Source organism: Crotalus tigris, unplaced genomic scaffold, assembly GCF_016545835.1.
Source record: "Crotalus tigris isolate CLP2741 ecotype Arizona unplaced genomic scaffold, ASM1654583v1 scf7180000024396.1518868, whole genome shotgun sequence".
Classification (NCBI taxonomy): domain Eukaryota; kingdom Metazoa; phylum Chordata; class Lepidosauria; order Squamata; family Viperidae; genus Crotalus; species Crotalus tigris.
This window is the reverse complement of record NW_024100564.1, coordinates 320,509-333,656: the sequence shown is the minus strand read 5'-3', so window position 1 is coordinate 333,656 and position 13,148 is coordinate 320,509. Positions and strand designations below refer to the sequence as shown.

Below are 13,148 nucleotides of genomic sequence, written 5' to 3'. Positions count from 1 at the left end.
TTCATTTGTGCACGTGTGGGCATGCACGTGAAATCCTCCTCCTCCCGCCCCGCCGCTACCACTGCCGGTCCATGGAGCCAGGAAGGTTGGGGACTGCTGTATTAAAGGGGAAAGAAAATTGCAGATCTTTATTGCTAAAGTAATTCTATGCATTTCTAGTAAGAAATAATATTCATAGAACAATTTAAGTGCATTCAGGATAATAGTTATGATATCTCATCTTTATTGTTAGGAGAAATGATTTGCATTTAATTTCTTGATTTATGGACAACAATAACTTCTATGCCACTTCAGTTGAACTAATGTAATTGTAGTTCAAGCATCAACAGTTCTTGTCCCTTCTCCATTGACAGCATCAAATTTTAACATATATGCTAAATGATTTGGGCAACTAGTCTTTGTTCAGAAACATAAATTAAAAATTAAGCTTTCTTTATATAGGAGCAGCGGCGAGCTGAACGAGCTGAACAACAACGGATCCGTAGTGAGCGAGAGAAGGAACGCCAGGCCCGTCTGGCTGTGAGTCTATCCAACATTTATGGTGTACTTTCCTGAGTGTTACTAGTGGAAGATGCCCCACTTCCTTTTCTCACTCTTTAATAATAGTCATTGGTCAATAGTCATCAATAATAACAGTCAAAACAAACATTCTGGGTTAATGCCTAATATTCCGTTCACATTGACTTGCCAAAAACATAATTCAATTTTTTTCACATTAAAGTTTAACCCAATATCAAGCTGAACTGTTATAGGAGATGACCATTGGCTTTAATTAAATTATTGTCTCATAGTTAAGGATATGATTAAATACCAAATGATACACTATTTGATTTTTTTTTAATTCAGAGGACAAGATTGTGCTAGATGTCTGACAATATAAGTTGCTATATTTATAAATATAAAGTGCTAAATTTCATCAATTGATAATAATTGACCAATTATTGTCTATAGCTGCAAATATTATAACTGAAAGCTTTTGCATTATTGAAAATACATGACCATTCTTGTCCCATTTATACATTTATATTTGGTTCTGTAAGAGTTCTGTACATTCAGTCTGATCCTTTAATTATTGTCTTGGAACTGGAATCTTAGACCCAATGCTATTCAATTCATAGAGAAAAGCCATTGTAACCATTAAATCTTTTTCTAATTGTCTTTTGGTGCAGTTGAACAACTTAAACAAGAATTCATTCAGAATAATCAGTGTTCTGGCTAACTTTCTGGCAAGAATTAGATTGCATTTATCTGCTATCATTTTCTTAGTGGCATCTACTGGATAAACATTTAACTTTACCATATATTTTCTATCTTCTGAAATTTATGTCTCCTTTCTTGGTAGGAAGAAAGAGCTCGAAAAGAGGAAGAGGAAGCCAGAAAGCGGGCTGAAGAGGATGAGAGGAAGAAAAAAGCTTTCTCCAACATGCTTCATTTTGGAGGCTACCTTCAGAAGGTAGGTCTGTGACTGTTGTAACAGGTAACTGCATTGCAAAAAAAAAAGTTGTATAAACTGTGTATATATTAAATGGATGGATATACATTTCACAAATATCTATCATTTAAATAGAAATGCATTATATCTCAGTATGAGGTGATGCAATAAAGTCTGAACCTGTTCCATTTGCTCTCTGCATTCTAACTATCCAGTTTCTAACTACAAATTCAAAGCCTCTCCTCCCCAATTATTTCCTTCTGTTTCAACTTTTGAACTGGATTTGATTTGCCTGGTCCTTCAAACAAAGGAAGTGCTTGGAGGAACTGCTTCACTGTCAAACAAGTGAAGGCTGAATTCATGGATTTTGAACTCAGCATCTTCCCTCTGCTCTTGGAAATATTTGCACTAATGTATAAAAATAATTTCATGCTTGCACTCTTTGAAATTCTTTAGTTTTAATCCACATACATTTTGCCCATGAAATGGCCATTTAATGCACATGTGAATTCTCAGATTCACCACTGGAGAAAAGCAATTTGATTGACCTTGAGACCCTCTGATATCACTCATGAATTGATTTCTTTAGACCGAGAAGAAAAGTGGGAAAAAACAAACAGAGCGGGAAAAGAAGAAAAAGATCCTTGCTGAACGCCGTAAACCCCTTAATATTGATCATTTGAATGAAGACAAATTGAGGTGAGATGGGAGCTCATTCCTTGGTCAGAAGACATTGCTGGGAGGGTCTTCTTTTCTTCAGGAGTGGAAAGCAAGAAATGAGACGAAAACTGTATTTTACTTGCTATTTCTTCTATATTATGTATGGCCAGGGACAAAGCAAATGTAGCCTAATTTCTGTCACTAATGTCACTGTCTCAGAGGATGGCATGATCCTGTTACAACCAAAAAAGAGTTGATTACTGAACCATTTTCTAGCCACAAAATAATAGTAACTGTAAATTCTATTGGTTATATTCATGCAGCCCAAGATGTTTTGCATGGCTGGAGTATGTTGGGGAACAAATGGTATAAGAAATATTCTAGAGGCACAATAAAGTAAATATACACTCAGACCCTGAAAAGGGGTGAGGAACTCATGGTCTTCCAGAACCTGGTTAACTACAGTGTGGCAAATGATGATACCATGACATGTAACTCTAATGTGGGCAAAGTACAAAGCCAAGCCGGTGTTAAAATGTTAATATAGATTAGAGTTCCCTAAGCAAATGACAGTAGCCAAACAACTTTATTAAAACCAAAGTTGTTTTGATACTGCTGAATAAGATCAAACCTTCTTAGTATTTAGATGGAGATCATCATGGAAGTCCAGTGCAGAGTTCTAGACTGGGAAGTAAAAAAAAATCTGGAAGAAGGCAGTAGCAAACTAATTCTGTGTAGTTGCCAGGAAAACAATATGGATGTGTTCATAAAGTCCACCAGAAGTCAAGCTCAAGTCAAGAGACTCTTTAATTTTTTTTAAGTCAGTGTTAGCATTTACTAATGTTTTCATATTGTGTAATCAATCAGTGTTTTGACATGTTTACAGTTCTTTAGACAGAATTGCCAGTTTGATTGCCCACCATTTGCCTTAAGTGATATCAGCAGGATTATATCTTAAATAGGTGCTACATAATTGTAATGATGATTGCTTGGGCATCGGTCCGAAGAATGTACAGTATTGCTGGCATCTGAGCTAAAAAAAAAAGAACCACTAGAGGGTGCAAAGATCACACAGAAAAAATACACAACTTCAAGAGACTGGTTGAGAGTTTTAGAAAACATTTTGTCCTGTACAGAAATAATGATGGAGAGATTCTTATTTTTATCTCTCTTTGTTCTTTTCCCTATTTTTGTTTGTTTGTTTTAGTTTTCTTTCCATGATAATTAAAGGGAAGGAATAATTATAACCATCCTAAATTAGTCTACTACTTGGAAATTGCGTCAGAGCTCAAGATTTAAGAGGACTTTGTATGAATTGCTTCTACCATTTTTTTTATGGTTTACATGGGCTTTTTTGGAGTTGTGATTTCCAGAGCTTTGAAGGAGCCCCAGATGTGTAAGTTGATGAAAAAGGAGCAGGAGACATCTAATGTCAGGTTGGCCTCTTATATCTGGTATTGCACCAGGAAATGTGAAGAGGCACATGCTTCTTATAAAGTTATCCCAAAGGACCACAGAATTGTAACTTTAGATACGACTATACTGGTTTGTTCAGGCTGACCCTTACTTATCAGAAGGCTGAATTCTGGAAAATCAGTCAGCATATGAACCTCATTAAATTAGAATGCAACTCAATCTCCATCTTCCCTTCTGTTATGATGAATGGTCACATTCAGGCATCAGATTGGGAAAGGCTGTTCTAGACCAACATGCTTCCATTACATATTTAACTATATGCATACACATGACAAGTATTTGTATCAATATCATGTATTCTCAAATCAGGGAAAAGGCGAAGGAACTGTGGCAGAGCATTCATGATCTTGAGGCTGAGAAGTTTGATTTACAGGAAAAGTTCAAAAGACAGAAATACGAGGTAAGTCTAAACACCATTATCAATTTCTTTTCAGCTCTGGATTCTGTATAGGATAATCAAATGTTACTTCTTACTAAGGCTGACTGAAATTAAAGGACAGATATTGGATCTGTTAGAAGATTGGTAGAATTTTTTATTTTTTGAGAACATTTTCATAATACAAGTCAAGTTATGTCAACATAGCATGCATTATTAAAGGTCTGTAGTCATGCATAGCCTACAATGCTGTTAACAATGTACAAATTCTACAGGACACAAATACAAGCTATGCAACCATAAAAGTTATCGTGGGATATTTATCTGCCCAAAGAAGCTACAAACAGAATTCTTCCATTTGATCTGGAAATGGGCTGTTAGTAAACGATTGCGGACGTCTCAATAAAACTTGCTGTACAGCTGAGTCTAGGCCTGTGAATCAGTACTGTCATTTGTATAGGGGCAAAAGTTTTTATAACTGTTTTTGAAACCACAAAGCAATCCACCCAGAAGTAGACAATGTTTCCATTTCTCTCTGTAATTATCACCATGGAGCTAAATGGGAAAATAGTTATTCTTTTAAATACATCATCCCTAACTGGCTGGGATCACCTGTGCAACTGATGCAGGAAGAATAAGAATTGCTTTTATGCTCAATTAGTTTCCTTTGCTTTGAGGAATATTATTGTGTCATGCCTTCATGAAATACTGTGAAGGACAAAATCCTTCATTGGCTGGTATTACTCACATTTGTGTGATGAAGAAGTATCAACCAGGAAGTGGGGGTACTGAAGCAGAATGGATTGAAGGGATCATGTTGATGATTGCTCTTAGAAAAAGCTGAATATTTTCCTCATTTGGGTGTTCTAATAATATTTTCTTCGCACTGAACTTACTACTTTCACTCTGAAAATGAAAATGGACAAGCTTTCAACACAACCTTGGTATTTGCATTTTTTCTCTTTATTTTCACTGCAAAATGACCTATTTTTTCCCCAAACAAGAACAGACAGGTATGAGTAATCTGATGTGATTCATCTGAATGACAATCTAGATTTAGCTCCATTTGGAAACAACATCATAAATCAGCCATTTACATGAGTGAAGTTACTTCTGTGCTTCAAGTGGATGCAGTTTAATAGGTGAAAAAAATAGTTTAAACTTGCTTCCCCCAGCCTGAAGAGTTTTATTTGTGCTTGGACTACAATTGCCAGAATTTCTCATTTGCAAGGGGAATTCTAAGAATTGTATTCCCAATGTATGTGGGCACACTGGGTTAGCAAAGGATATTTTGAGCATAGGAATATGAGAAAGACCTTGAGAAATGGGGTCAGGAAATGCTGCCTAGATGATGGTCAGATAAGAGAGGGCATAGCCTGTCCTGGGTAATGGGCAGGGAAAGAGGCTGAGAAGAAGCTGTCCCTAGCTTCTCAGGCTGTAAAGGAGATTTGTACCTTCAAACTTGCAAAATGGACACCAGCTTTCCCAGGCAGACCAGACAGGAAACAACTTTATTGTAAAATTCCATTAACAGAATCTTGTAAGTCTGAAGCCCTCTTTTGCAAACCGTGAGGTTTCCTAAAAACATCATAACACTTCTATCTTTGTCTATATAAGAATTTATATTCAAAAATTAATTTGCTGTTAACATTTATGATCAGCTGTCTGTCTTGGCCCCCTTGGGTCATAACGCTATCTTTCTCCTTCTCTTCATAGATATTGGTGTTCTTCGGGTATCATTAACTGAAAATCTAAGATTTATTTCTCAGGATCACCATCTCTGTGTTTCTTTTAATATTTCCTTTGCAGTGTTTTAATGTTTATAGAAGTAATCAGCTCTTCACTCAGCCTTTGGTGAAGGAGAGTGAAGCCCTTCACTTCATTGCCAATAAAAATTGCTTGCCAATTTTTTTAATGTTTTATTGTAATTTCCTTGTTTGAGCCATTGAGAATTGGGTGCATACAAGTTTTATAATTTTTTATTAATAGTATTTTCATTTGATAGTCACATACAATATCTGTGATCAAAACAAAAAAGCAATAAAAATACAGCGTGGCATAAACCAGTGTTCATATAATCAATATAAATCACTGACAAGTACTGTCCTGAAAAGTTCTTCTAGCTTTATGAAAGCCTTAAAAATATTTAAATATATTAAATATTTAAAGGCCTCTAAAAATCGTATTGTTCAAGATGGAGTAAATTCTAAAGAGTAAGAGCTAGACGCAAGAAAGCTTTTAAATGCAGGGGGGAGGGTGTTTTGCCTATTCTAATAAGAGAAAATTAAGTCATCCTGGTTGCATAAGTGATCCAAGTCTGCAGGAATATGAATTACGATTGAGTGGACATGGAAAGTCAGCACCAGCAGTTGTTTAAACTAGTAACACACCCATGTATTTAGCCACTTTAAGAATTGGCCAAAAAAAGGGGTGAATTGTGAGAGATCCAAGCCTATAGAGACCATGCTATTCTGGACTTAACCAAAAGTACAGAAAGCAGGATTAGGAAACTAGGGAGCAAATTACAGCAGTAGTTCAGGAGAGACACCAAGATAGGAACTAATTAATGGTTAGAAATGGCTGGATTCTCCAGAGGTTCAGAAGGTGAAAGTTAAAAAAATGTGGATCCATGAAAGGCTATAATATTCTCCTTTCTCTAACCCTAACCAGATTTCCATACTTACTGCACGCTGTGATGAGTTAAGCAAGTAGTAAGTATAGCCTGTTTCCTGAAAACATCATATATGGTGTGGAGCTATGTATGCAACTCCCTGCTCTCAATAGTGTCCTTCATTGATCCCGTGAAGTCTGGATGCTGTCAATACTTTTTCAGATCGCTTTGTTGTTCTTTGGCATGTTTGCCTGCTTGGTGTGCAATGATTCCTATAATCAAGTTCACATTCTGTGAGGTCAACCAGCCTTTTGTCTGTTCAGCCATTGACTGGGCTATGGACATCGAAAAATATTTTTGAAGCTTTCTTTTCTAATTGAAGCTTTCTTTTCTAATTACCAGAAGCAACAACAACTAAACAGCCTAAGTTAACTGAACAAATATTGTTTTTCCAGTTCTCCCTGTCTTTTACTCCAACCTTTGATCCTTCCCCTAAACTGAAGGATCGAGATTCTTTTTCTTTTGGCAATGAAAGTCTCAAAATCCTTTCCTGTTAATGTCATTATGTATCACAAATTATTAGAAATATTGTAGGTTAACTAACAGTAAAATTGTTTGTTCACAGGTCAATGTTGTATATGTAACTTTAGTTGCTTTGAAATTTCTCCTTTTCGGAATGCTGAAAATTAATTGACATCAATTATGACTGACTGAAATTTCAATTATCCATATAGTAATGCAACTTAGTTTTATGGCATTATTAGCATTCCTCCCACATTTATGAATGCTTTGAGTGAACTCCATGAGCAGGACATGTTTGTACAGAGAAAATGCATAATGTTCCAAATGAAGAATATTGTGGAGCTATGCTAAGGGAAATACAGTTTCAAGAAATGCAGATCCTGCCACAAATAGCAGAGCTTTGCTTTTAAGCACCTGAAAGGAGAGTATTCACATACCATTCGGTTTCTAAAAAAGATTGCAATGGGAACACATCGGAGAAGCAATCTGAAAAATGAAGCCTTCAGAGATATGGCAGAGCATATAATTGAATTTAAGTCTCCTCTTCATGGAAAGAAGACATATTGCAAGAAAAAGTTACACTGATATAAGAAAAAAGGAAATAGGGATGGAGGTAGATAAACACAAACCAACCAAATTTGTTTCTGGTTCTCACTTCTACCAATAAAAATGTTAACCACAACCATTGACCACATTGGCTAGAGCAGCCTGCAGCCTTCCTGTTTTAGTCTGTGTTCTTTTCTTGGCTTCATGCTGTGCTGACACAGTAGCTCTCTTGGTTCTTTCTTGAAACATCATCACCTATTTATTTCTCTTCCAGATTAATGTTCTACGGAACCGCATTAGTGATCATCAAAAGGTGTAAGTACTCAGAACATGTAGGTCCACCATGTTTCATGGCATCAAGCACTCACAGTAGATTTCCCACATTTATCCCTTTTCTTTTCTTTGCACTTCACTTCACAGATCTTTCTAGCTTTAATGTGCGTTCCGCCTTTCTGTCTTCCTTTTATTTCTTTTCCTGTTCTGCTTCATTCATTTCTACTAATCCTTTGCTCTTCATTTCTTGCCTTTCCTGTTGTAGCAGCCCAAGGCTAATAAATGAAGACAACACCTACTATAACATGTTCAATTGTCTTGAATGAAGCACTTCTACTATTGGGAAGTTATATCATTCACTGTTAATTTTTTTAAGTACCATTGCTTTTCTGATTTAATTTCTTTGTCACTTATTTCAATTGAGCTTTCTCCCTCCCTCTTCTGTCTATCATATTTATATATTTTGTTTTCCCATTACAATTTTCTTCTACATATTGGGTGTAGGAGGGACATTAAAATTTTTATAAAACAGAGTGAGATTAAGAAGAAGGCTCCCTCTAGAATGAAGCGTGAGACAATTTTTGGTGGGTCAGCAACAATATCCTTCCTTTGCCATTAGTGGATCTTTCCCAATTATCTGACTAGATCCACCCCCAAACAATTTGGTATTCTCCAGTAAAGTTGGATTATAACTCTCAAAATTCTAAGCCATCACAGACATTATAGTCAAATATATCTGAGAAGAGACAAGTTGCTTAAAGTTGTTTTATTCTTTTCCACCCCAATCCAATTTGTAGATCTTATGCCTACCCCCACATTTTTCTCTATTACTTCATGTTCATTCCTAATTGTCCCTTCCCAGCTGTAGTTTTCACTAAGTTTCTTTGCACCTCCTGAAGCTATCTTTTTTTTCACCCCTGAACATCATTACTTTCTCATAGAACCTCAATCTTCTCATTCTTTCAGTGCACTTCCTTACTAAGTGCAAGAAAAATGCATTAATTAAAATGCATTTCTGATACTTATCTATGGCATGGCTTGTTTCAGTTCAGTTTTACCACAGTACACGGTGTCAAAATTCAGTTTTGAAGTGGAAACCATTCCTCACCTATGGATTATATAATTCATTTTCTAAGACCCAGAACATTCTGTGTCTTACTTGATATGTCAGAACCATTCTATTCAATTATGAACTATCAGCTAACGTTGGTATCTTTCCTTTTTCCTTGGCTATGACTATCAGTTCAGAGATGGGGAATAAAGGCACAAAGAGGCTAAAAACTCCTTGGAATTTTATGCATTGATTATAGGAGTCAGTCTACACCAATTGGAAACTCTTGATTATTTTTATCTTTATACAGAGCCTGCTTCTCTTATTGATGTGAGCAACAAATATAGCTGTTTCTAGACTGGAATAGTTCCAGGTTCCGATTTCAGCCCAGGAGTCCAGAAACAAATGGCATTTTGATTAAGAATGTCTTGATTTCTGGTGGCCTTTTTTGGTTCATCAAATAAAACATTAGTTTGACTAATCTACTGTATATTACTAAATTATATTTCATCTTTTGTCTCCTCATTTGTTTCAGGAAAGGGTAAGTAGCATGTTGTGCCGTTTGATGTGCTGAGCTAGTTTGCATTGTGCAAATACTTAAAAGAATGGCTTTAAATACCACCCTATGTTATTTTTGGTTTCACGGTAAATCCTGATTTCTTGTCTATGTCTATTGATGGCCAATTTAGGATGTGTGCAATGCTTTTATGCTCTGAGTTCCTTTTTATTCCTGGATAATCAGGGAAGAGTCAGGGATTTTTTACAAGTATACATTGATATTTCGTCTGCACCTTCCAAATTGGGTAGCATGATCTGAAGATGCTCTGGAGGCTGATAATAAGGAGTCTTGCCTACTATAGAAAGTGGAGGAAAGGATAATTTTGTCAGGTCAATAGAAGATGAGGTTATAGGGACAGGCAAAATCAAATACTAGAGGCTAATGGTAATCTGGGAAATCTCTGAGAATCTTTTTAGAGTAATAAATATCATTCTTAATCTGCCCTTAAATTTAGAAACAGCTGTTGCCCTTTCAGAGAAATAAGACAAATGTATTGGCTAGTCAGAGAGGGTAAAGAATTAGGCCAATTGTTTATAAATTTCCTAATTGGTTTGTCAAAGCCAATCTAAAGCAGGATGATATCTCTAGCTTGCTTCAGTGACTTTGCATTCTTGCTCTTTAAAATGTTTTCCGAATGGCTCATGCATGGCCTATGTCCAAAACACTATGCAATTTTGTTTACAGAACAATCCACTTAAGTATATTTAGTATTCTTTCTCAACCTGGCATTCTTTAGATATTCAGGACCAATTACCACAATCCTTGCTTAGCAAGGACTAAGGTATAGGTGGGCCCCATTTTCAGATCTCAGGGTTACAAAGTTCACTGAGGAGTACACACATAGGCAAACAATTATTTACATATATCATATCAGTGTTCCTCAAATTTGGCAACTCCAGAATTCCCCAGCCAGCCAAGTCTGAGAAATACTGATTTATATTCTGGTTATTGAAAGATGAGTGAAAATTCATGAAGCTTTCTTTCTCAGCAAAATTTTCTTGTAGAAATCCTATTTGCCAGTGTGGAGAACAAATAATTTTCAATTCATAACACACATCAGGTAGGAAACCAAATCTAAGTGGATCACTTGAGAAAGGAAAACATTGTGGCTTCTTATTTTAATGACCAGCAATCTTAGTTACAGGAAGAAGCAATGTAGTCTTTTTATTTCAGGAAGCAGAGGGAAGGCAATGAGTCCATTCCTACAAGTCAGCTAAATATATTCTTTAGTTGGCTAAAGAAAGCCTGTTTGCTACTTTCCAACTAATAATGTCAGCAATATTTTTTTTAATAAGGCCATAGTGATACTGGTGATCAGTTGACTGGTGATAAAAGTTTATTTATTAGGGTTTTTAATCTCATTTTTATTACTTTATTACTTTATAAGTAACTCAAGGCATTAAACATCCTCCCCTGTTTCTCCACAACAACACTTAGTAAGACTTTCCATGGCTGTGTAGAAAGTTAGCAATTGTTTGCTGCAGCATCAATCCAGGCAGAATTAGGGAGAAAAATATTTTACATCTCTAACACTTTTACACCTTTACTTATTCTTAATAAACTAGAATAATGGGAGATTAATTCCAGTTATTCTCTAATTTTGCTAATATCCCATTTCTTCCCAATTTAATTTGAGAGAAGATAAATAGTTTAAAGAGAAGAGCAAATAAAAGATACATGTTTCCTCTGGTATCTTTTATCAAAATGAAATTATATTGTAAGGTTGGTAGTGACCACATAGATAATCTCCATGACAATCTGTTATTTACGAGTTTATATGTTTTTTTATGGTAAGAAATATTTTAATAAATGTACAGATAAAGAATTGTAAAGTAGCATGCCTTATGAAAACCATAATTAAAATAAATTAATAATTAGAACACTGCTGATCACTTCATGAACAATTAACCATTTTATTTTACCTCCCTCTAGTTTTCTTTTGCCTTAAACCTGAAAAGAGTTCAACATTGATAATTTTAGCCCTATTTAGCCTTTCAGCCAACTGTTTTATTTGGAGTTTTGTTTTTTATTTGGAGTATCCAAATAAAGTATTGCTTTACTTGGAAGGAGCAACCTATTTTCTAGCTTATTCAGAAACAAATGGAAAAATACATTTAAAAGCAAAAATTTACAGGGCAATGTTGATTTGCAAATAAGTATAAACATTCATTGCAAGGCCACATTATGTATAATGTCTATTAACACAAAGCTATTTTAATCTCGTACTCATTTTAAAAGAAAATACTTTTTAGCACACATTCCTCACAGTTTTTAGCAAAAAGAACAGGTTAATCCACATTGAAGTATTTAACATCTTCTTGTAAAAAATAATAATAAATGTAATGTGGAGTTGTATTTGGTGAAAATGCTGAGAATTAATTAGCCCCACTTTCCTCATAAAATTATAGTTCCTGAGGCTCATTAGAGGATGAGAATCATCTTGAAGTCTTGGGTATAGTTATGGCTTTTAAGGTGATTTCAACCCCCTAGGGTTACACTTCCACAGCACACAACTCTTATCTTATTGTGCATTAAATATGATGTGTTTTTACTGTGCACTTGCCTTGTTCTTCCTTCAGGGGCAATTGTCTGCCCTCTGAGAACCAGATTGGTTAGCCTGGGCTGGGCAATGTCTCTTAAAGGATTCTGTTGAGAGCTCAAGAAAAACTATGTGCAAATGTCCTCTCTCCATGCCCCTTTGTCCAAAGCAACAGTAGATCCAGACCTTTTCTCCCAACTCCCCTTTGCTTTGTTGAAACATTTGCAAAAAACCAGAAATTCCTCATTTGTTTTTTCCTTTCACAATAGCTCCAAGGCTGCTCGTGGAAAGCCTGTGGTTGGTGGCCGATGGAAGTGAAATGTGTGTCCTGTCTAGACTCTGAAGACAGCCAATCATTACATTTGATCCACTCTCCCAGTCTATGTGGTCCAAATAAATGCACCAACTTGTTTAGATTTTCCAGAACAAGCTTCTTTCTAAAGGTCTCACTTTATAACTGCACAACCCCAGCACTGCACGATGGAAATGGACAGATTACTTGTCACTCAAGTTAATAAATTTGTGTCTGTAAATAAAGCAAATCAAAAAGCAATAATTATTTTCTTTGCCTAATTTTATCATTTGCTTTTTATTGTGTAATTTTACAATCTCAAATAGAAAGGAACAGACTTCTTTCAATACTGGCCTTCTTCATATATTGCTCAGAGAACGTACCTTTAAAAAAGTCATTCCAGCTTGGAAATTTATTGCTATTAATGATTTTGTTATTGGAAGAAGTCCATTTATCCTGTTAAGAACCCTACTTGAGTGGTCACCCAGCTTTGAAAGCATTAGTATGGGCTGATTGTTCTTATGCAACACTCTCAATACACATGGGACTTTATAATATGTATGACATGTTCTTCTCCAAGTTACATGTGGCATCTCCAAGCTACACTTCAGAGAGGTTCTGGACCCTGCCACCCACTGGATCTTGAACTCCAGTACCCACCTCCCAGATATACACACACACACACACAGACACTTCAGTTTAGAATCTATATTCAACTCTTAGAGACTAAATGGATTTTAAAAAACTGGAAATAAGAGCAAATTGTGGAAATAATGAGGAATTTTCTTGATGTTGAGAATGCTTGATCATT

The 13,148-nt window shown here is 35.7% G+C and overlaps 1 protein-coding gene across 9 annotated transcripts in view; it reads left to right on the top strand.

Annotated features, from left to right (window-relative positions):
• TNNT2 (troponin T2, cardiac type) overlaps positions 1-12,601 on the top strand; it is a 34,257-nt gene extending 21,656 nt beyond the window's left edge. For 8 of the 9 annotated variants that reach the window (XM_039329373.1, XM_039329372.1, XM_039329371.1 and 5 more), the window contains 7 exons: positions 442-519; positions 1,343-1,453; positions 2,022-2,131; positions 3,878-3,968; positions 7,898-7,938; positions 9,483-9,488; positions 12,315-12,601. In XM_039329373.1, coding sequence (XP_039185307.1) covers positions 442-519; positions 1,343-1,453; positions 2,022-2,131; positions 3,878-3,968; positions 7,898-7,938; positions 9,483-9,488; positions 12,315-12,363 — 486 coding nt within the window. In that variant the 3' untranslated portion in view covers positions 12,364-12,601. Of the gene's footprint in view, positions 1-441; positions 520-1,342; positions 1,454-2,021; positions 2,132-3,877; positions 3,969-6,614; positions 6,656-7,897; positions 7,939-9,482; positions 9,489-12,314 lie in introns of all 9 variants that reach the window. The other variant, XM_039329378.1, reaches the window with a different exon arrangement.
• Positions 12,602-13,148: the final 547 nt, after the last annotated feature.